Source organism: Lottia gigantea, assembly GCF_000327385.1.
Source record: "Lottia gigantea unplaced genomic scaffold LOTGIsca_24, whole genome shotgun sequence".
NCBI classification, from domain to species: domain Eukaryota; kingdom Metazoa; phylum Mollusca; class Gastropoda; family Lottiidae; genus Lottia; species Lottia gigantea.
Genome location: NW_008708707.1, coordinates 1,283,371 through 1,305,347, shown reverse-complemented (window position 1 = coordinate 1,305,347; position 21,977 = coordinate 1,283,371). Strand labels below are relative to the sequence as shown.

The 21,977-nt window shown below is 32.0% G+C and overlaps 3 protein-coding genes across 3 annotated transcripts; 2 read left to right on the top strand and 1 right to left on the bottom strand.

Moving 5' to 3' along the window:
- Positions 1-8,991: 8,991 nt before the first annotated feature.
- LOTGIDRAFT_160261 (hypothetical protein) lies at positions 8,992-10,680 on the top strand (the record flags this gene model as incomplete). Its single annotated transcript, XM_009055314.1, has 1 exon — positions 8,992-10,680. The coding sequence occupies one exon, from the start codon at positions 8,992-8,994 to the stop codon at positions 10,678-10,680; it is 1,689 nt and encodes a 562-aa protein (XP_009053562.1).
- Positions 10,681-11,613: 933 nt separating this feature from the next.
- On the bottom strand, positions 11,614-15,595 carry LOTGIDRAFT_160260 (hypothetical protein; the record flags this gene model as incomplete). The annotated part of the gene is made up of 5 exons (XM_009055313.1): positions 11,614-11,716; positions 14,216-14,296; positions 14,619-14,812; positions 15,062-15,127; positions 15,377-15,595. 5 exons carry the CDS (start codon positions 15,593-15,595, stop codon positions 11,614-11,616), a joined length of 663 nt encoding a protein of 220 aa, XP_009053561.1.
- A 504-nt stretch (positions 15,596-16,099) lies between these two features.
- On the top strand, positions 16,100-17,947 carry LOTGIDRAFT_203816 (hypothetical protein). The gene is made up of 4 exons (XM_009055312.1): positions 16,100-16,258; positions 16,467-16,631; positions 17,090-17,180; positions 17,788-17,947. Exons 1-4 carry the CDS (start codon positions 16,135-16,137, stop codon positions 17,831-17,833), a joined length of 426 nt encoding a protein of 141 aa, XP_009053560.1. The 5' UTR covers positions 16,100-16,134; the 3' UTR covers positions 17,834-17,947.
- The last annotated feature ends 4,030 nt before the right edge of the window (positions 17,948-21,977 follow it).

Sequence of the window (21,977 nt, the reverse complement as noted above, 5' to 3'; positions counted from 1 at the left end):
ATTTTGCCACGACAGTGGCATTAGCCAGCTCTTTTTCGATTTCCAACTGTCAAGGGATCTTTAACGTGCACAGTCTGTAGCACATAGGGCCGCGGTTTATTGTCCCATCTGAACGACGAGACACTTTTTCCATGTCAGCCCCTCTTACCTGCATCACTGACAGGGAGAAACCAGGTTGAAAAATCTGAAGGTATCATCTCGACCTATGCCGGGATTGAACCTTGATCCTTCAGTTTAGTGAGCAAGCGTCTAATTCATAATTTTGCTAAGATAGAATCATTAATAAAAGATGGTTCTAAAGTAAAACTATTACAATATAATTAGTAATATTATAAAAATAATAATAAATATAAATCATTTAAAAAACATTTGTTAAAGGGACATACTCTCCAACCATTTAACAAATCGTACCTTAGACTCAGAAACGAGAAGTTTCAGCTTCAGCTTATCATTAATAGTGTTCACAGCTCCCCATCGAATTTTGAGCTTTCAATTCCATGGTGTCCAGAATTATCTACGTTAGAAGGTTAAAAAGACAAATCATCTTTTCTTGAGACACTGCCATATTATAGATATAGAAATTCCTAGTTTGAGATATTTTTGAAGGAATTATGCAATTTTCGTACATTTCTAAAGACTATTTAAATATATTCAAGACCTAAATCAACCTCCGAAAATGGTGCACCTGTCCCTTTAATAGCATAAAACCTGAGTGAAATCCATGAACCTAATTTTTGAAGGTAATTTACAATGTGTTATTGTCAGTGCCAAGAATATAATTATATATCTACAGGTTTTAATTTCTAACTACCAGTTTAATATATTTATAATAGTGGACAAGCTATCTAATTACCATAACTTGTCTTAAAGATGGATTTCTTTATTTTTTAGCGTCAAATTTTTTGATTTATTGATATTTAATTAATTATCATATATTCTTCATCATATCATTAGGTTCTTATTGCATATAATTAAGACTTTTAACCAATCATTAATGTCCATGTATGTACAGTCTGGATAAACAAAAAAGACTTTTTGACCTTTCTTGATCGGTCATTCATTGAAATTCTGCTGGTAATTCTCTTCTAATTTAGCTAATTATGAATTAATTATGGACATGTGAGACAAACTGGTATTTTTCCAAGTCATAAGAATTATATTCATATAAGTATTAGCATTTTCATTTTTATTAATGAAAATAAGGGAACCCATCTTTAAAGAGAAACAGCTCTAAACCATTGAATAGGATACTACCTTTAAGTACTTGTTATGACACTTAAACAGGTTTGGATAACTAGAATTCCTGCAATTAATACCAGGAAGTGATATATACTGTCTGTCAATGCCACCAGACTAAATATACAAGGCATCACATTTTGATAGGCATCATTTATCTTCTTACTACATTAGTTCTAACACACCTTCCATTCCAATTTCTGAGTAATGGTCTCTGAACACTTTGAATGAATGGAGTTTTACGTCCTACTCTTCTGCACCTACTAGAGTCAATGAAGATAGAGAACAGTTTTCAGAATTGTGATTACTTTACCATCCATACCCATTCTGTTCTAGAATGATTATCTGCCGGTGGTCTCAGAACACTTTTCAAAATGAAATTCTGTACCAGCCATTCCTATAAATGTATCTAAAGTGGTTCAAGATTTTTCCAGTTAATTCTGTATAAGAAAAGATACCAATGTCGTCTGTTTCCAACTACAGAATCATGGTGAAGTATTAAATTGTAAGCTTAAGGAAAAGAAACTATGAAGGTAAAAACAGACAGATTGTGTTAGATGATTACCAGTTCTATATGGCTAGACATTTGATTAACTGTATCAATCAGCTTATTATACTTCTTATAAACTGAAAGTAGACCATGCTTCGAATATAGAAACTAATTGAAATGGAGATGGGCAACGCCATGCAGATTGTAAATGGAACTTTGCCAGGAATAAGGCATTAACCTGCTCCTAAAACTTGACCAGGCCTAAATATGAAATGAAACCTAGTGGGATAAATAAGACTGATAATGCTATGCAGTATGCAATGGGGAAAATTTCTCAGCACAAGTGGCATTAACCTACTCTGTTATTATTTCCAGTTTCCAAGGAATTATCCAAATTTAAACCAAAACAAAGCACAATTTACTTACAAAGGAAGAAAATTATACAAGAATTATTCTGGAGAATTTGAATATTCTGAATATAGACACGAGAATATTAATTAAGAATTAACCAAATCAATTATCCAAATTCTTAATTCAATATTATCAAAATATCAACAAAAAAAACATTGGTCGTAATGTAATAGCATATATTTATATTACAATTGAAGTAAATTACCAGAATTATTCCGGAAAATTTGAATATTCTGAATAGACACGAGAATATTTATTGAGAATTTAGAAAGACCAGAAATTCTAGAGAGAGCTATAACAGCATTCTTTAATAGACAACACGAGAGCTATTTATTACTGTTAAGTAGACATGTTTTCCCTCACTCGTTGGGCACGTTGTAATCTCTGAAGATTACTGATCCGGCTTGGCTGTGTCGTCACTCCTTCTGATAAGCTGATAATAGAGTCAACTGTCTGAGATGAGAATCCAATTCCTTGACATGACCATCTTCACAATATCAAGCAATTACAGACTTCATCTTATACCTTGACTGCAATAGCCACCACTCTTTCATCATTGAATGCAGAAATTTGATTGGATTGTACTCCAGTGAATACAGCCAATCATAGCCAGCGACCGACAGACTGTATTGATTTTGTTTACAGACTTTCTGTCGAGGACTCTGATTGGCTGAATTCCCTAACATACAATCCAATCAAATTCACTAATTGATCATTTTATTTCAAAAACAATAAAAATTCTGTTATATGAATTGACTGTCATGAAATATTTGCTGAGTGGTGCCATGCGGCGCCAGAATTTTCAGAAAAAAAATCTGTGTATTCCATTATTTATTACACTTATAGAATAGCAAGAACGCATGATACGATTCCAAATTCACTGAATCTTCATAGAAGAAAATTGATTTTAAAACTGAGTTTTTTTTCCTCATAAATAACTTTTAAAAATGAATTAAAATTGTCTGGGATATATATCGTTATAATATACATGTATCAAAAAACTTTAATAATGGAATGAAGTTTTATATCCAAGGCTTCTTCGCCTTATTAGGCTCACTGGAATAAGCAATGATTAACAATGCAGTGTGCAATAAGGGAAATTTGTGTTATTAATTCAGTGATATACCGGTAACACACTTGACTGTCTGGGATATACTTGCAATATATAACATGAATTATACCTTACACATATAGAAAATATCACACAAGATTCAAATGATTTTAGGTTTCAAAAGAATGGATTTTACACCCTGCACTTTTGTCTCAAGCTAATAACAATGAACAAAAGTAATGCAGTGTGCAATAAGGGAAATTTATGATGATCAAGGCTTCTTTGTCTTATTCAGCTGATGAAGCCTGCAATGAGCAATGGAGTGTGGAATGGGAGGAATTCCTATGATCAGTGAATTCAGTGATCACACACTCTATTTAAATAACAGAAAATATTTCAATTATGAAAGAAAACAAACCAAAAGAATGGAGTTTTACATCCTACACTACTGTGTCAAACTAAAGAAGACTGACATAAGCCATTCTGTGTGCAATGAAGGAAAATACTGAATACCACAATAACCCTATAGCATATAACATCCTTCTTTAAAAACCAGACCACTGTCCTGTTTCACAAAAAAATCTGGCAATCAATCGCATCGTATGTGTGGTATATCTCAATATAAAATTCTACACGATGACAAATCTTTTTTTCTTTTTGGAGCAACCTGGGTCTGGTGTGTGTCATACAAAAACCTGGACTTGAAAAAGGCGGGAAAAATATATATGTAAAGAAATTATTTATTCAACTACAACTTAAAGCTCAATAAGATTTACGATTGGAAGATCAAACGATTTGCTCTCCGCCATTTTACATTTGACACTATATTTGTTGCCAACTTAATCCAATAAAATTACGCGATAGAATGTTGAAGGATAAAAAAAGATTTAGTAATTTGCTGCAGATTACAGTATGTAATAAACATGGCTTCCATGTAAAGGTCGGTTGAGGCTCATTTCCTTTAACTCATTGATGTAGGATTTGTCGGAATATTGAATTAGTTTTTCTTGCTTTTTCATACTATAGTTGTATCAACTTGGCCAAATGTAATTGGGTTGTACGTCCTACTTTTATGCCCTTGATTGTGTTCATAAAGACAGGCATTGCCATGCAGTGTCCAATCAGGGACATATTGCCAAGAAAGCTGGTGTCATAAATAACTTAACAGGATCATTATATAATCCAATATATCCAAAAAACTTAATAATTATCCATAAATATGTAATTTACTATTGAAGAATGCTTAATATCAAAATCAACCGTTTTGCAATAATTACTTAGTTTATGAATTTCCAATTTCCAGATTTCACAGGGATTCTGTTGTAACTTATGACACCAGTTAAGTTCACTGATGAATACTCATATTGACCATTCTTGAGAACTTTTATGTTCATTCTAAGATGTAGCATCAATTATATAGGAGAAAATTTAAAGAAAAAAACACACTTCAATAGGCACATTATCAAGAGTGTTATTTTCACAGTGGTCCATATGGTAGAGATATTAACAGTGAAATATATTCATTATAAATACTGTTATCACCTACTAGGTTCCATGTTGGGCTAATTAAAACATGCTGTGAGATAAGTACTGTCTTGATACAAAAAACTTATTGAATTTCATTCCAATCGCAAGGTACTACAATTCTAAGAAAAGAGGTGATGAGTAAAAAGTCATTTTAATTAGTAATTTCAGGTAGAACGATATCCTTTATTTAAAGTTACTATGCTCCTTCTGTACAAGTTACTATGCTCCTTCTGTACAAGCCACTATGGCTCCCTCTGTACAAGTTACTATGCTCCTTCTATACAAGCCACTATGGCTCCCTCTGTACGAGATACTATGCTCCTTCTATACAAGCCACTATGGCTCCCTCTGTACAAGTTACTATGCTCCTTCTTTACAAGCCACTATGGCTCCCTCTGTACAAGCCAATGTGGGCTCCTTTACAAGCCACTATGGCTCCCTCTGTACGAGATACTATGCTCCTTCTATACAAGCCACTATGCTCCTTCTGTACAAGCCATTATGGCTCATTCTATACAAGCTAGCATGGTTCCTTCTCTATAAGCCACTATGCCTAAGCTCCTATACAAGCCAGTCACAATATCCAATACAAGCCACCATGGCTCCTTACACACAAGCCATTCTATACAAGCCAACGTTTCTTTCCTTATACAAGCCAAAATTGCTCTTTTTAAACAAGCCCTTCTATGCAACACAGTAACTGCTTTTTTGCAAGCCACAAAACCCTTCTAGACAAGCCAACACAACTCCTTCTATGGGCCCTTTTATACAAACCAATATGACTCCTATACAAGCCACTATATAGCCAATACATCCCAAGTGAATCAAGCTGGTATTTACTATGAATGGAAAGTTCTGTTCTGGTATACTATTAATACACTGTATAGGTAGTGAGGGAATTATTTTACTACTGGTAACAGTGGTTCAATGGTTAACTCAGACTTCAACAGTTTACAGGATAGTGGCATTTAGGAATTTCTTTATCAATATTTGGCTATGACAATGTAAATTGTTGATCAAGTAAATAATATTAACATATAAAAAAAATGGAAATATTATTTTGTTGATCTGAAAAAAGTGGATTATTGTGTTCCATTGAATATCGGAATTTGTTGGAATAAGAACGTAAGAAATGTAAATTGTTAATCTTGGAATAACATTAACAATATCAGGATATAAAACAAGTCAATTGTTAATCTGGAAAATTGTGTTATATTGGAATTAGGAGGTTGTTAGGATAGTGGCATGGAAATTGTTGATCAAGGATTACATATTAACAATGGAATGTAAATTGTTGATCTTGAAAAATTGGAAATTTGGATTGAGTGTTCTATTTAAGTAACAGATTTCTACAAAAATGACACTTTTCTGACCCTGAGCATTTTAAAATCAACATTCTATATTGACAATCAATAACATTAAAGCTAGCTATCAATAAAGTGAACAATTTTTATAATTGAGACCATAACCATAGGTCCAAAAGAACAGAAGTGGAATTTATGATAATTGAAGAAATTGGAACTTAATTCCCGACAATTTTCAGGAACTTCATTGAATTTTGGAATGGATTAAAACCTCGCAAGAAATTTCTAAACCTTTTGTGCCTTTTTGAATTAACCTAGTGCCTTGATAATTAAAGAAAATTATATATTATGTAAATAATGAATAATGATACAGTTAAAATCATTTGAATAATTCATATATATTGAGTTTAAATATTAGCAGACGCCAACAAAAACTAACAGACGTCATAAAAAAATGTTCTAATATTGTTTTGAAGGTGCAACAGTCTTCAACTCTGATTATTTTGTAGATTGTGCAAGTTTTAAGTTATCCAAAGTGAAAAAGTATTATATAGAAACACCTTATGTTGTTATCTACAACAGCAATATTTCTAACTGAACTATTATTGTGTAATTTCTAAAGTTATCCAAGATTATCTACCACTACAATATTTCAAAGATGACTTCAATTGTGTCAGATCGAATTTATCTTCAACTGTGATATTTAAAGTTAATACAATTGAGTTATCCAAAGTTATCCTTGTCTGTGCCTTGTAAGATATCTTAAGCCTCCAGCAACTGTGTATATTTTCAAAGTTATCTGTGATTGTGCTTTTTATAATCTAACTGAGCTAATTATAAGTTAACTGTGCTATGTTAAAGATCCCTTGCTATATTGCTATTCAAAGTCATCTGAAATTGTGTCTTTCAAGTTCTCCAAAGTTATCAGTGATCTAGCTGTTTTAAACCATGATTACTTTCCCAATAATATATATTATATAAACAATTATAAAATATCAATAGAAATTTAAACATGTGTGTCTAAAGAAAGACTTGACTTTAATACTTCTTGTTAATTAGAGACTGATACAGACTTCTTCTTTAAAGAGACAGCTTTGTCTTCTGTTTGACCAAGCTTAGTCCCAGAATCAGGATTTTTTAAGCAAAGCTAATCGGTAAAAGTGTTCACAGTTCACTGTCGAAATTCGAGCCTTTTAATCCAAGTGTTTGAAAGTTAAAAGAATGACCCTTTCTTGAGACTGCTATATATTGAAAAGACATCACTAGAAATAGAAAGAAAAATGCCTAGTTTGCAGTATTCTTAAACAAATTTTCGCACATTTCTAGTACCTCTGGAGACAATTTATATATAACAAGACACAAAGCAACCTCCGAAAATGAAGAACATGTCCCTTTAATAAGAAAATACATTATATGAAAATCTGACTGGGATGACAGCAGGTGTTTAGAAGAAGATTGAAGTATGAAATATAATAATTAACTAATATTGACAATAGATACCTACTGATTAGTTTGATATTAGTTTCGTATCAATACCAATTTAGACTGATATTAATACAGGTTCGTTAGGGATTATTGTATGTCTATTATCCCCCAATAATTAATAACTTGAAACAATATGGAGAAAATTGAAAATAACAATAGTGAGAATTTTATATCGTTGTTATCATCATCACATCATGATACCTGTCATCATAGGATGGATAAACAATATCACCAACAGTAAGTTATATCAATCTTCATACTTTATATCTCTAGAATATAAGTTATTCAATACTTTATAAATAGAAGTTATTCAGTACTTTATAAAATATAAGTTATTCAGCACTTTATAAAATATAAGTTATTCAGTACTTTATAAAATAGAAGTTATTCAGTACTTTATAAAATAGAAGTTATTCAGTACTTTATAAAATAGAAGTTATTCAGCACTTTATAAAATATAAGTTATTCAATACTTTATAAAATAGAAGTTATTCAGTACTTTATAAAATATAAGTTATTCAGCACTTTATAAAATATAAGTTATTCAGTACTTTATAAAATATAAGTTATTCAGCACTTTATAAAATATAAGTTATTCAGTACTTTATAAAATATAAGTTATTCAGCACTTTATAAAATAGAAGTTATTCAATACTTTATAAAATAGAAGTTATTCAGCACTTTATAAAATATAAGTTATTCAGTACTTTATAAAATAGAAGTTATTCAGTACTTTATAAAATATAAGTTATGATCAGGTATATTGTAAAATTTCCAAGCCATGGTCATTGGTCAAATCATAACTGGCTTTCAACCTACTAGATTACAAGAACAAAGTTTTACCATATGTCTAATGTCCAATCTCTTTATCAATAAACAGCACATTCTGAATCAAACGACCATTTGGAAGGAAATTAAGCATACAATCAAACAAGCGGCCACATCTTAAGATGCTAATGAAGCATTGTACTGTTTGATTCAATCTGTCTGTATACATCAAAGCAATGATTAGCAATTTCCCCTGATTTACTAGATAGAACTCAGCTTTATCTTCTTTTTACACTTCATTGAATGCAACTGTACACAGTTGATTTGATCTTATTTACCAGTCATTTGCCAGTCATGTCCAGTTATTTGCCAATCATATATAACTGGAAAAGGGATTGGAGGAAGTTTGGGCTAAACTATTTTTCACCATGATGATGGATGAACATAAATGAATGAATAATGTAATATGAATGAATGAATTATTCTAAAATGAATGAATGAATGAAAATGAAAAATTGCAATCATTGATATCTGAATGAATGAATGAATGAATGAATGATATTCTTATGTTAAAAACAATGTTCTGAAGGCTGCTGATTTTTGAAAAAAAAAAAAATTCATACTAACATTTTGTTTTTTCTATTTGCAGGGGTCAAAAATCAGAACACATGAAATTCACAGGAGTCAATAAATTTGGATATTGGAATGACCATTATAGGATGGTGCATCGAAACACGGGAAAAAATCAAACAGTACTCTCCCTTGTGGCGGAGCTGGGATCGGAAAGTAACGCTCATGGATTAGCGAGAGTAGTGACATCACGAGAGACCAAACGGAAAGTGATCTGGGCCTTATTAGTGATTATCGGATTTACTGCTGCTACGTTACAATTATCATTACTGGTGAGAAAATATCTTCAGTTTCAAGTCGTAGAGGTGTCAGAGATTAAAGACAGCATGCCTGTCGAGTTTCCCTCGGTGACCGTGTGCAATATTGAACCCATTTCTTTACGGAAATTACGTCTAATGATAAACAATTCTGAAAGTGATTTAGTGCAGTGGTTAACGTTCGTCAACCATTTTAATTTCGGTCCGCAGCAAGCCCACTTAACATCGATCCGCGCTTTTTATGAAAATCTGGGCGATGCAGCAGAAAATTTAAGCCACGATATCAACGATTTTATGATTCATTGTCGGTTTAACCAAGAATTGTGTTCCGTGGCCAATTTCACCAGTTTTTTTGACGGAAATTATTATAGTTGTTACACATTTAATAGTGGCTCTGTGGAAAAATTACTCATGCACGCCACTGGTCCTCAAAATGGCCTCTCGTTAATTCTTTCTTTGGATAACGACGACCCTCCATATGGAACATACGGAATGTATCATATTAATTCTAATATTCTACACAGTGCTGGAGTCCGCGTAGTGATACATGCACCTAACACCATGCCTAGTCCCGTGGATCACGGTTTCGATGTGCCGCCAGGATATTCATCTTCGATTGGATTAAACGCTGTGATGCATACGCGTCTTTCAGAACCGTTTGGAAATTGTACAAATAAGGAGTTAGATGGATACAAGAGTTACAAGAACACATTTTTTTCTTGTCTTCAATTGTGTCAACAACGGATTATTATCAAAAATTGTGGATGTAAATCGTCCAGTTTACCAGAAGTTTTGGATCCAAACATCACATTTTGTGGAGTCGTTCCCAACTGGCAAGAAATTCTAAATCGTTCGACTGAATACAAAAACAAAACTATTGCTGTTCCAAATTTGGCATGCGAAGAAAAATATGTGGTCGAAATGGCCAACGATCGAAGTTACGAATTTTCGTGTAAATGTTACCAGCCATGTGACGAAACGACATATCAAAAAGCCGTTTCTCTCTCATACTGGCCGTTGGAATTCTACCAACTTCACGCATTACAAGTCTTCTTCGACACAACCATCAAACAAAACTTTATGCACGAGGCATACACTTACTTAGCGCGTCTGGGCAACTTGGACCATTCAATGGACCCCAACGATACCAGACGCAACGAAATTTTACAACAAAGTTACAATCTAAGTGACAAAGACCAAGCAGAGCGAGCGTCAAATTTAATCAGACAAAACCTGCTGAGACTCAATGTATATTTGGAGGGGTTAAGTGTGGTGGAATTCCGTCAAATGGCGGCATACGGATTAGCTGATTTATTCGCAGACATTGGTGGTACTTTGGGACTGTGGATGGGTATCTCAGTTTTGACAATCATGGAACTGATAGAACTAATAGTCAGACTTTTTTTGCTTCTGTTTAACTCCGAGAAGAAGATCCCAGAACAAGATCCTGTATCCAATGGCATGCTAGAAACTGAACGAGATTACGAGTATGAACGAACTGGTGTGGAATCCCCCGTCTGACGCAAATACAAAGGGAGATAATTGAACAAACTGACAAAAATCAAAGGGAGATAAGTGAACAAACTGACAAAAATCAAAGGGATATAATTGTTGAATCACAAAATTCAAAGGGAGATAATTGTAAAACTCTCAAAATTCTAAGGGAGATATTTGTACATTGGTTAAACTGACAAAACCAAAGGGAGATAATTAAAGAAATATCGTTTGAAAACAGATCAGTGAACAATCCAAGTTAATTTTAATTAATTTCAGGTTGATTTTGATTGATTTGGGTTGATTTTGATTGATTTTGATTGTTGATTTTAAAATGAATTGTGAGATATGTTTTGCGCCAAACACATTTACCTCGAGAAAACTGTATATTAAACATTGCTAGACCTGACTAAATAGTGCCTCGATAATCGGTGGGATTGAATGGGAATCGTTTGATTTGGGAGCAGAAACTTTAAGGGATTGTAAAGAGTTTATGTGTTTCAGGGACACTGATAACATCAACTTGCAACTTTTCACTCAGACGTCTGTGGTTCCTGCAATTCAACTAAAACTAAGCATTTTATGACGTCACTAATTGCGAAGTTATAACGTGAGGTCATCAAACACTTAGTTTTAGTGGAATTGCAGGAAAGACAGATGTCTGAATTAAACATGGAATGGGGCAAATTGATGCTACCAGTGTCCCCGATACACATAAAAAATTCAGAAAATCTCTTTACAATCCCTTGTATTTGTGTGTAAATGTAAAAAGAGACAAGAGTCTAAAATGAACTTTTTTTTCTTAACCAAAAGGAGACTAAAGTCTTCTTTAAGCATGAAATTTTTCAGAAACCCAAAAAAAAAAATCTGGACTAAGCTTTTAGTTTAATAAAAATGGTGTTTTGTTATGTATTTATTATTGTTAAAATATTTAAGGTCCTTATGTGCAGCTAATAAGTATTACTGAAGAAGAGTCTGGTCCAAGCATCTGAGTCCACCTGGTCCAAGAGCCATAAAACATTTCCCAAACTCAGCCAAGATTTTAATCAAATTTATAATACCCCTAGCATAAACATAGTAAAATTTGAAGATTAATATGATAATTCCAGAATGATTGTACTCTATGGAATAGATTTATGTATTTTTGTCTTTGATTAAATCAGTTATGCATACATCTGTAATACCTGCTTCAAATTTGAGCAAATTCTAAGAATGAGAAAAGGATTTACTATGCCACTCTCCCAAAAACTAATAATAATATCCAAAAGGCTTTGCAACAGTGACGTCATAAAATTTCTTAGTTTTAGATGAATTGCAAGATCCCATACAAGTCTGATTGCAAATTGGAATGATGAACAAAGAAGTCATAAATACAAGGACACATAAAAATTTTAGACAACCTTTTACAATCCCTTTAATCTTGATATTATTAAAACTATAGACAAAATTACCCTCCATTTTCTACAGATGTACGTTAAAAATATATAATATATACTCTTTAATCCTGGCAATTTCCATTAATTTCAATAATGGTTCATGAAAGAGTCAAATATTGTGACATTCCTCATAAACTGTGAATTATGTCTGTTTAATATTGAACCCTTTAAAATGTCATTGTTTAACTCAGTGTATACTTTGACCTTAAAGGGATATATTCATTTAATTAAAGTTTTTGAATGGCATTTAGTAATTGTGAGTACGATATATAGACACAGCTTTATGGAACAACAATCACTGGTTAAAGTTTTATGCAACGTTTCGCCTGAGCACTTTAACCAGTGATTGTTGTTTTATAAAGCTGTGTCTATATATTCATCTAATTGTTGGCTTTACTACTTAAAGTGGAAGTGACTACATCAGTATTATTCAACTAGTGGTGCACCTTATTTGTGGCACATCAGAGCCTGCAATGTGTTAAGGTCAATGACAGGTCAAGGTCAATAATGCTTGGAGGTCAATAATGAGTCAAGGTCAATAATGAGTCAAGATCAATAATGAGTCAAGATCAATAATGAGTCAAGATCAATAATGAATCAATATTAATAAAAGGTCATGGTCAATAAAGGTCAAGGTGAATGATAATGTAATGAGTTGTAATAACAATATCTATTAACTACAATAACAGATACAGCTGAAATAAAATACATAAACTTATCGAGGTTGTGTGAAATCAAACAGAACCTATCTATTATATTTTTCAAGGGTATAAAATGTAAAGTATTTAAAGGGTTCGACTTCCCTAATTTCAATATGAAAATTGTAAAATCTATAGGCCTAATATCAGTGGCAGAGCCAGGTTTACATCAGAGGGGGTGGAAAATATATTAGACTGCCTGAATTTCTAACCTAGTTATGAGATTTTTGCCTGAAAAGCCTGCTTTCTAGGCTGCCCCCCTTTGGCTCTGCCACTGCCTAATATACTGACTATCACCAAGATACCAGATGATTATCAATGATCAATAGATGCGATAAGAGAATTTATATGTTGTATGATAGAAAATGTCTGTATGAAAATAATAAATGAAAGTTTATAAAACATTGCCTTTTCCTTTCTAAAAACATATATGGTCATAAAAGGCCAGCCCCTTCCTGATGAGGCCTGTGTTTCCGAAACATATGTCAGCAGCATGAGAAGTTTAAAATACAATGAGTTTTTCTATGAGAAACCTCTTTGGTCATAAAAGAAAACCTTGTCCTGATGAGGCGTGTATATCAGAAACATATGTCACTTGTCAGCAGCATGAGAGGTTTAAAATACAATGAGTTTTTCTATGAGAAACCTCTTTGGTCATAAAAGAAAACCTTGTCCTGATGAGGCGTGTATATCAGAAACATATGTCACTGTCAACAGCATGGCAAGTTTATAATACAATGCCATACATAATAATATAATATATGTATTTTCTCTCAACTCATAGCAACAAATTCTACAAAAAGGTTTGCTTAAGCAAAGGGTAGGGTAGAGTAGGGTGGGGTAGGGTAGGGTAGGGTAGGGTAGGGTAGAGGGTAGGGTAGGGTAGGGTAGGGTAGGGTAGGGTAGGGTAGAGTAGGGTAGGGTAGGGTAGGGTAGGGTAGGGTAGGTAGGTAGGTAGATGACAAGTTAACATTCGCTTCCATCGGATGCTGATATCGCAAACTAGGGTAGGAGGATTTCTCCCAAAATGTACTGACATCCATGTTGATGCAGAAATGAATACGGCTCCAAAAAACAGATATCACAAAAAACATGCCTATATTGAAATTAGGAAAGAAATGAGCTCAAAATTATAAAAATAAAGTTGGAAGAGAAATGTCAAATATCACAGGCAATACAAGACATAATTCTCATCACAAATTCTACCATTAATACAGTTGAAGGGAGATAACACAGTTTATCATTCAAAATACAATTACTACAGACCACAACTAATTCTTGTAAATTTCAAACATTATACACACACTGACAAAAAATTTTTTTTGTCGATTTTGTATGTTTTGTTGGTATCATATCATACCAGGTCATATATCAATGTATCGATACACAGATACATAATACTAGCTCTAGTAATAATGATTAACTTACCCATCTTTTGAGCCTGCCAGTTTATTATGTCTTGTTACGGCATCTAAAACACATTCTTCTAGCATTCTGATATGAGCCTCACTGTCAGATAAAACAAAGCGTAAATTAGTCCATCTTACATTTTGAAACAAGGTCAAGGCTACCAAATATTTTGCTGTGTTTAATTACAATTTATGACTGTCTTTTTTGAACCACTCACCAAACACAGTCAGCTCAGAATTTCACAAAAATTTGTCATGGAAATGGTTTGGAGATTTAAGATTTGAAATACTTGCCAATATATTTTTAAGGGTAAGCTTATAATAAATAATGTATTTACAGGTTTTGACAATTACTCAATTGAATATTTCATTATTAAAGTCATTTGCTCAACTATAACAGTCAAAAAGGGACATAAAAATACCTTTTCAGATTTGTCAGACATACGATACGGCCATTATTTTTCACCACTGATTCATCTTGTTCAATTAAAGTGGTCTGTAATTCACTCTGTCTACATAATGATTCTATAGCTAATGATAGACCATGCATAGCACTGTATTCATCTTCTAGGCTGTCTGATTTAGGTGGACCCAGATGGGATAGACTTGACATCAACTGAAAACATTAGAATTTTTAAGACTAAGCTCACTAAAATCTAAAATTGAATTTATACAGTCATCTTAATACACTTAATGAGTTGATGAACCGGAAGAATTATTTGTATCACTAGTTCATCTACAATTAAATATAATTAAGTACTGGCATTTAATGCCTTAGGAATGATATAAATTTGCAAGTCAAAGCATCAATTGCTGCAAATATTTCTGTGTAGATAAAATAAATATCATAAAAAAATACACATACATGTTGGATACTTTGTTCTTTCTGATTCCAGTTATTTAAACAACTATTCCCTGATACCAATTGAATCTGAAAGTTAAAAAAAAACTCTTGTAATGCTTTTCTCATGTGAAAAGATATGAATATTGAGCTTTTGTGAATGAATGACACCATGCAATGTGTAATGAGGAAAATTTATTGGAAAATATGTTTTCTCATTTTAAAATGTAGATATCTTTTAAAAAGAATACATGACACCTGAGAATTTCAGATCTGTGAATCCTCTGTACTAAAGAGGTTTTTTATCATATTTTTCTTAAAAGAAAAGTTCAAAATTACCAAGTGATCTGCTGGAAACACATCAAAAATGATTCTCATATATTCCAACACACATTCAATACCCCATGTCCACAATGACTTGAAGATTGGCGCCGCAGGAATGACTCCTGGAGTCTTTGATTTACTGATGACATCATAATCTAATGGTTCCTGGCTAGATTTACTAAATACAGGTCCATGATCCAGTACAAATACCGTTTTGTGTGATTTAGGTATCATTTTTAATGCTATACACTAATTTTGAGTAATTTGGCACTTTCTGGTTAAGTGGAGTTATCTCCCTTTGACCATGAAATTCATCGAATGAAGGTTTCTGTAATGAATTCAATGCTGTCTCATCACAGATCACCCACATAGAATTACACTTTTATTCCGATAAGTCAACTGTCTCTCATCCAATTGGATTTCGTGTATTATTATCTTGTTAATTCAACAAATGTTTATCTCTAGCTTTGTGTCGATGGGCGCCGCCATTTTTTTTTAATTAACCGGAAATTGTCTGAAAACTCTGTTCAGAGTTTATCATTAAAAATGTAAGGGACTTCGCTTTAGAAAAGTTATTCGGTTATCACATGAATCTTAAGGCTAGACATCTCTTTTTTATGGATTGATAACATTTGACCCTAGAAAAATGAAAAATTTTAGTAACTAAGGGCGCAAAACATGACGACGCAGGCTATAAATAACCGTCATTTTTACATGACATACCTTTTCGAACTAACACGTCGAGTTGCTATCGTGTCACTTCCGTAAACAACATGGCTGCCACAGGAAAGGAACCGATGTCGTCTATCGAAAATGATGCTGTTAACTACTTAGATAAACACAAAATTATGGAATTATTCAATAATTTAACGTCTCAATTAATATATCAGCGTCCAGGTAATGAATTTTAGTGTTTAAAACCTATTTTCCATTTCATTTCGAGCTTCTGCTTGTTAGGCCTAGTTGCTTTTGAACCTTTTATCACTTTTATGGCCCAATTGAAAATATTGATACCCCTTAATAGTGGATAGATCTACATCTAGATTCATTCATTCATTCATTCATTCATTCATTCATGCATGCATTCTTTCACTTTAACTTTAAGATGATCCAAAGAAGTTTATGATCGAAAATTTAGAAAAGCTCCAGAAATCCAAACAGTCTAAAGTTCATTGTAATAATTTATTTGATGATAGTAATATTAGATCAGTATTTGGAATGTTGGATCCTACAGGCAAAGGACACATTACAGTCAAACAATACAGAGAGGGTAGGTACCTTACTTTTGTAGCATCGTTACTTTGTGAGACCTAATCAGTACTATTACTTAGTCTTTGATTACTCAAGTGGGTTAATGGAGATGAATGGATTATTTATAGCCTAGAGTGACTATGCTACGCTAAGAAAATTTGAACTTTATTTTCGAAAAAAAAACATACTTCCCTTTGAGTGATTTTTCTTACCCAGAAAATTGCCCATTGAAAAAACGAATTTACAGTTGTCATAAGAATCGAATGACTATTTTGAAAGTCAGTTCTCATCATAATTCTAGCTGACCCAGGTATGGATAATCCGGGAAAGATCAATGACAAAAGGACCAGATGGTAGACCAGATCCTTGAGAACATAACTTGTTTTCTTTGTTAACTATGTCTCTGAATTAATATATAAAAAATATATAAGCATCAATTTCCCCCCAAAAAATATTGCTCATTCTATGTTCTTTCAGCAATGGAGACATTAGGAATAAAGAAGTTTTCACAAACACCTACTGGACATGAAGATGATATGATTTGTATGGAAACTTTCTTCACTGATGCGTAAGTAACATTGTTTTGCATGAAATTTTAAGCAGTGAGAACTTAAGCAAATTGGTATGTAGAATTTTGAACAGTCAAGTTTATTTTATGAGTTTCTATAGCACAGTCCTTTAGATCATTATTATATTTTTTATTGATGGATGTTTTCATCAATCCCAAGACAGTCTCACAGTTCACTTCTATTTTAAACTGGCTTTTTTGAATAATTTAGCAAAATTAAAATGTTAAGGCATCGTGGTGGGTCTTAGTGCAAGAGATTACCAAGCATAATTCCTTTAAAAATATCTCAAATTAGGAATTTCACTTTCTATTTCTATATATGTCTTTTCTATATATGGCTTAAGAAAAGATAAGTCATCTTTTTAACTTTCATATGCAGATAATTCTGGACACACATGGATTTGAACTCTCAAATTTCGACAATGTGCTGTGAAAACTATTAGGCTACTACTTAGCTTAGCTAAAAAACCATTCAAACATGTCCCTCCAATACATCAGTTTATTTTATTAACAGTAAATATTCAAACCAAGGAATTAAGAAGTGCTTCTGTTTCTTGGGCAGCTTTCTATGTATTTAATTCATATTATATCTTCTGTCTATTTGCAGGAAAAAGGGTTTGGAAGATTCGGCATCAACTTTTGCAGCACAATAGGATATTATGTTTTTTATTTATTGAAGATATTGACTGTGATATTATCATTGACTCCACAGTGAACTAAAATATAATTGACCTAATGAAGTTATATTAAAGAGATTGTACACATTAGCTCTGAATTTGTTTGTCTTATATACTACATAATCTCTGAGTGTGTTTGACATTAACTCTTTAGTTTGTTTGTCCTAAAACTGCATAAGCTCTGAGTTTGTTTGTCCTATATACACATTAGCTCTGAGTTTGTTTGCCCTATACACACATTAGCTCTGAGTTTGTTTGACGTATTCACATTAGCTCTGAGTTTGTTTGTCCTAAAAACAAATTAGCTCTGAGTTTTGTTTTCATTATAAACACATTAGCTCTGAGTTTGTCCTAAAAATGCATTAGCTCTGAGTTTGTCCTAAAAATGCATTAGCTCTGAGTTTGTTTGTCCTATACATGCATTAGCTCTGAGTTTGTTTGCTCCATACACGAATTTGCTCAATTGCCCCATATAGTTAGTTTTGTTTGGCTTCCCTATTTTATGTGTAGTATTGAGCAGCAATGACAGGTGTGGTTCCAGGCATGGTATGCTTACTCTTCTGATCACTTTTCATTATGAAATGCTTCCTCATGGATGTGAGTGTTTGCAACAATATTTTATTAAAATAGAACATTGTGATCAGTTCCCTCCCTTGACTATGGAAATTTATTTGAATATATTTTGAATGCATGCTATGACAGGTGTGATGCCAGGCAGGAAATGCTTACTCTTCTAGAGACCTGATACCACTTTTCATTATGAACTACTCACTGAGTTTGCTCTGAGTTGTTTGCCCTATATTTGTGAAAATCCAAATGTGACTTTAAGGTCATGGAGCTGGATGTACTCTTTTTATTCACCTGGGCGATGACCTGCAGTATGCAATGGGGGATATTTTTCTAGGACAGTGACATTGGTCTGTTATATTTCAATTTCCAACTGTCTAGGGATTTTCAACATGCATGATCTGAAGCAAATAGGACCCTGGTTTATTCTCCAACAACTAAATGTTTTTTCAATGTCAGCCATGCCCACTTGCCCCTGGAAACCAGGATGAATGGGCATTGGAATAATAGAAGTCTGGTGTAGAAAAAAGTGGCCATTTTAATAACATTAACACTGGTATATATACACTATTTTAACAACGTAAATAATATTCTTATATATTATGTTATATATATATAATGTATCATACATTCTTAATATTATACCAGAAATTTATATTTACAAAATACAGATACAGTTTCTCATTAACAACTTAGACCCTTAACTCTTATCACATTGCTTAAAAAAAGAAACCTAGTGGGCCCTACAATTACATGTATATTACCCATTAATAAAACCTCAAAATGCAAAATTTCAAATTTGAAATAAAATACTACTTCACTAACAGTGAAATAAATTCATACTGTAAAAAATCAAATAAGATACTATCATGTGTCAAACATTCAAAATAAACTGAAACTCATTTCCATCATAACAAAATAAAATCATTTCAATCATAACGAAATAAAATCATTTCAATCATGACAAAATAAAATCATTTCCATCATAACGAAATAAAATCATTTCAATCATAACGAAATAAAATCATTTCCATCATAACAAAATAAAATCATTTCCATCATAACAAAATAAAATCATTTCCATCATGACGAAATAGAATTATTTCCATCATGACGAAATAGAATTATTTCCATCATGACGAAATAAAATCATTTCCATCATAACAAAATAAAATCATTTCCATCATAACAAAATAAAATCATTTCCATCATGACGAAATAGAATTATTTCCATCATGACGAAATAAAATCATTTCCATCATAACAAAATAAAATCATTTCCATCATAACGAAATAAAATCATTTCCATCATAACAAAATAAAATCATTTCCATCATAACAAAATAAAATCATTTCCATCATAACAAAATAAAATCATTTCCATCATAACGAAATAAAATCATTTCCATCATAACGAAATAAAATCATTTCCATCATGACGAAATAGAATTATTTCCAACAAAACGAAATAAAATAATATCCAACTTTGTGAAATAAAATCATTTCCAACATTAACATTTTCCGAACAGCGAAATTAAATCATAGTTAGACTAACACAGAGCTTTCAGTTAAGACAATTTTCATTAAAGATTTAAACAATAGCTTGCACCTGTGGGTAAATTTATGTAAAAAAATTTGTCAATTGCGGAAAAAGAGGCAAATTTTGGCAGGAATTATAAAAACTACCCACTCACAGAAGCTAAAGACTAAAGAAAAACCATTTTCACTGCCAAAGATTAGATCACTGAAGAAAATTGGGTGAAATTTTAAATATTTATTTATGAAATGAACTTACAATTTATACCAGACAATCTACATAATTATACAAAAATATCACATTAAATCCTTCCATATCATTATCATATTATATATCCTATCTTGTATATTATATATACAATCATATTACAAAACTTATCTTCCAGAATTGCACTTGCCTTCGCATTAAGTTTGGCTTGAAATGAAATAAAATCATATCAAGCTTAGTGAAATAAAATCATTTTCAACGTAAACATTTCCAAAAGCGAAATTAAATCCAAGTATTGTTTCTTTAAGTTCGAAGTGCTATTTTTCTTAGAAAGTCATTCTAAGTGCTATTTAAATTCTTCTATTTTTTCTTAGAAAGTTATTTTAAGTGATAAAGATAATCACACGAAACAAAACCTGATAACTGATTAAAATATTCTACAACTTTTAAAGTTTCCATAAGAAAGGAAAATTTCAAATTTTTATATCAAATAGGTCAAATTAGCCTCCATCTCGTAGCCAACTCTCCTGATGAAGGTTTGAAGGTTTCGTATCTGAAACACATGTCATTTAAGGCAAGCTCTATTCTGATAGCATAATATACTCCGAAATGGATTTTAAACCGAAGATCAAACAAACGTCCCGAACACAGCAGCTTTTAGTTTAAAATAAAAAAATTATACAAAAAAAAAATTACAGAATCTTAATCTCATAAATTCCAAGCTAACGAACCGATTATTGTAAAAAAAAAAAAATTTTGTGACTCAAAGACCAATCTTCGTTAAAAAAGCTCATTAACAAGTTTTTATGAAATAAAAGGCTCTATAGCATAAAAAATAAAAGGCACAACAAAATATTAATCACAGGCAAATGTTGATTGTTTGGGTAAACTCTAAACCCTTGATAACAAAATACACCAATTTTTAGCAAAAAAAAAATAATCGTTCAAAAATATTCATGCACATTTAAGGTCGATTCAAACATAATCAAGAACAGTTCACATTATTATGAGGGGAGTTAAATAGCAATGAACACACTATAAGTTTGACTTGTATAGATTCAAATACTATTTATTCCACCTCAAACTACAATAGACTGGTCTTGTTTGAATCAAACCTGAATGTACCGAAAATATCTTTGACTCATGTTTATTTCTTCAAGTTTTCATTCTTAAACTAAAGGATAGGACTGACTAATTGAATTTGGATCTTCATAGTGTGTTTTTTCTCACATTCTCCTTTCAAAAGACACAGACAACCATAAGTTTGTTTTCTAAAAGTAAATTTTGTTAGAATATCTTAGAATAAGCATCAAAATTTTGCTGAAAAATTACTTTAAAACCTTTTTTGTAGAATATTTTCATCAAGTTATCCTTTTCATAAAAATCTTTAATTCTCAAGACAATTTTCAATATTCATTTAAAAAAATACAGAAAATGATAATAATGCCATTATTTACAAAATTTGATTTGAAAAATTTCATGAATGTTGAATGGTCGAGATCAGATTTAAAATCAGATTGACCAATCAAAATTAAGATTATGTATAAAATTATACATCCATAGGCATATTTCTGAATTTGAATTTTTTAAATATCATTTGCAAACACACGACAATTTGGATTTTTTTAGCAAAAGCTGTAATAAAAGCCTTAAAGTTTCATTTTGAGCCAAATAATGTACAAAGACATTGCAAAATGTGAATATTTTATAACTTTTTTTTGATAAATGTCTTGAAAAAGAGCCAAACATAAATATGTTGAAAATGAACCAAAGATAAAATTCAAGCAAGAACTTCAGATGTATTTGCCT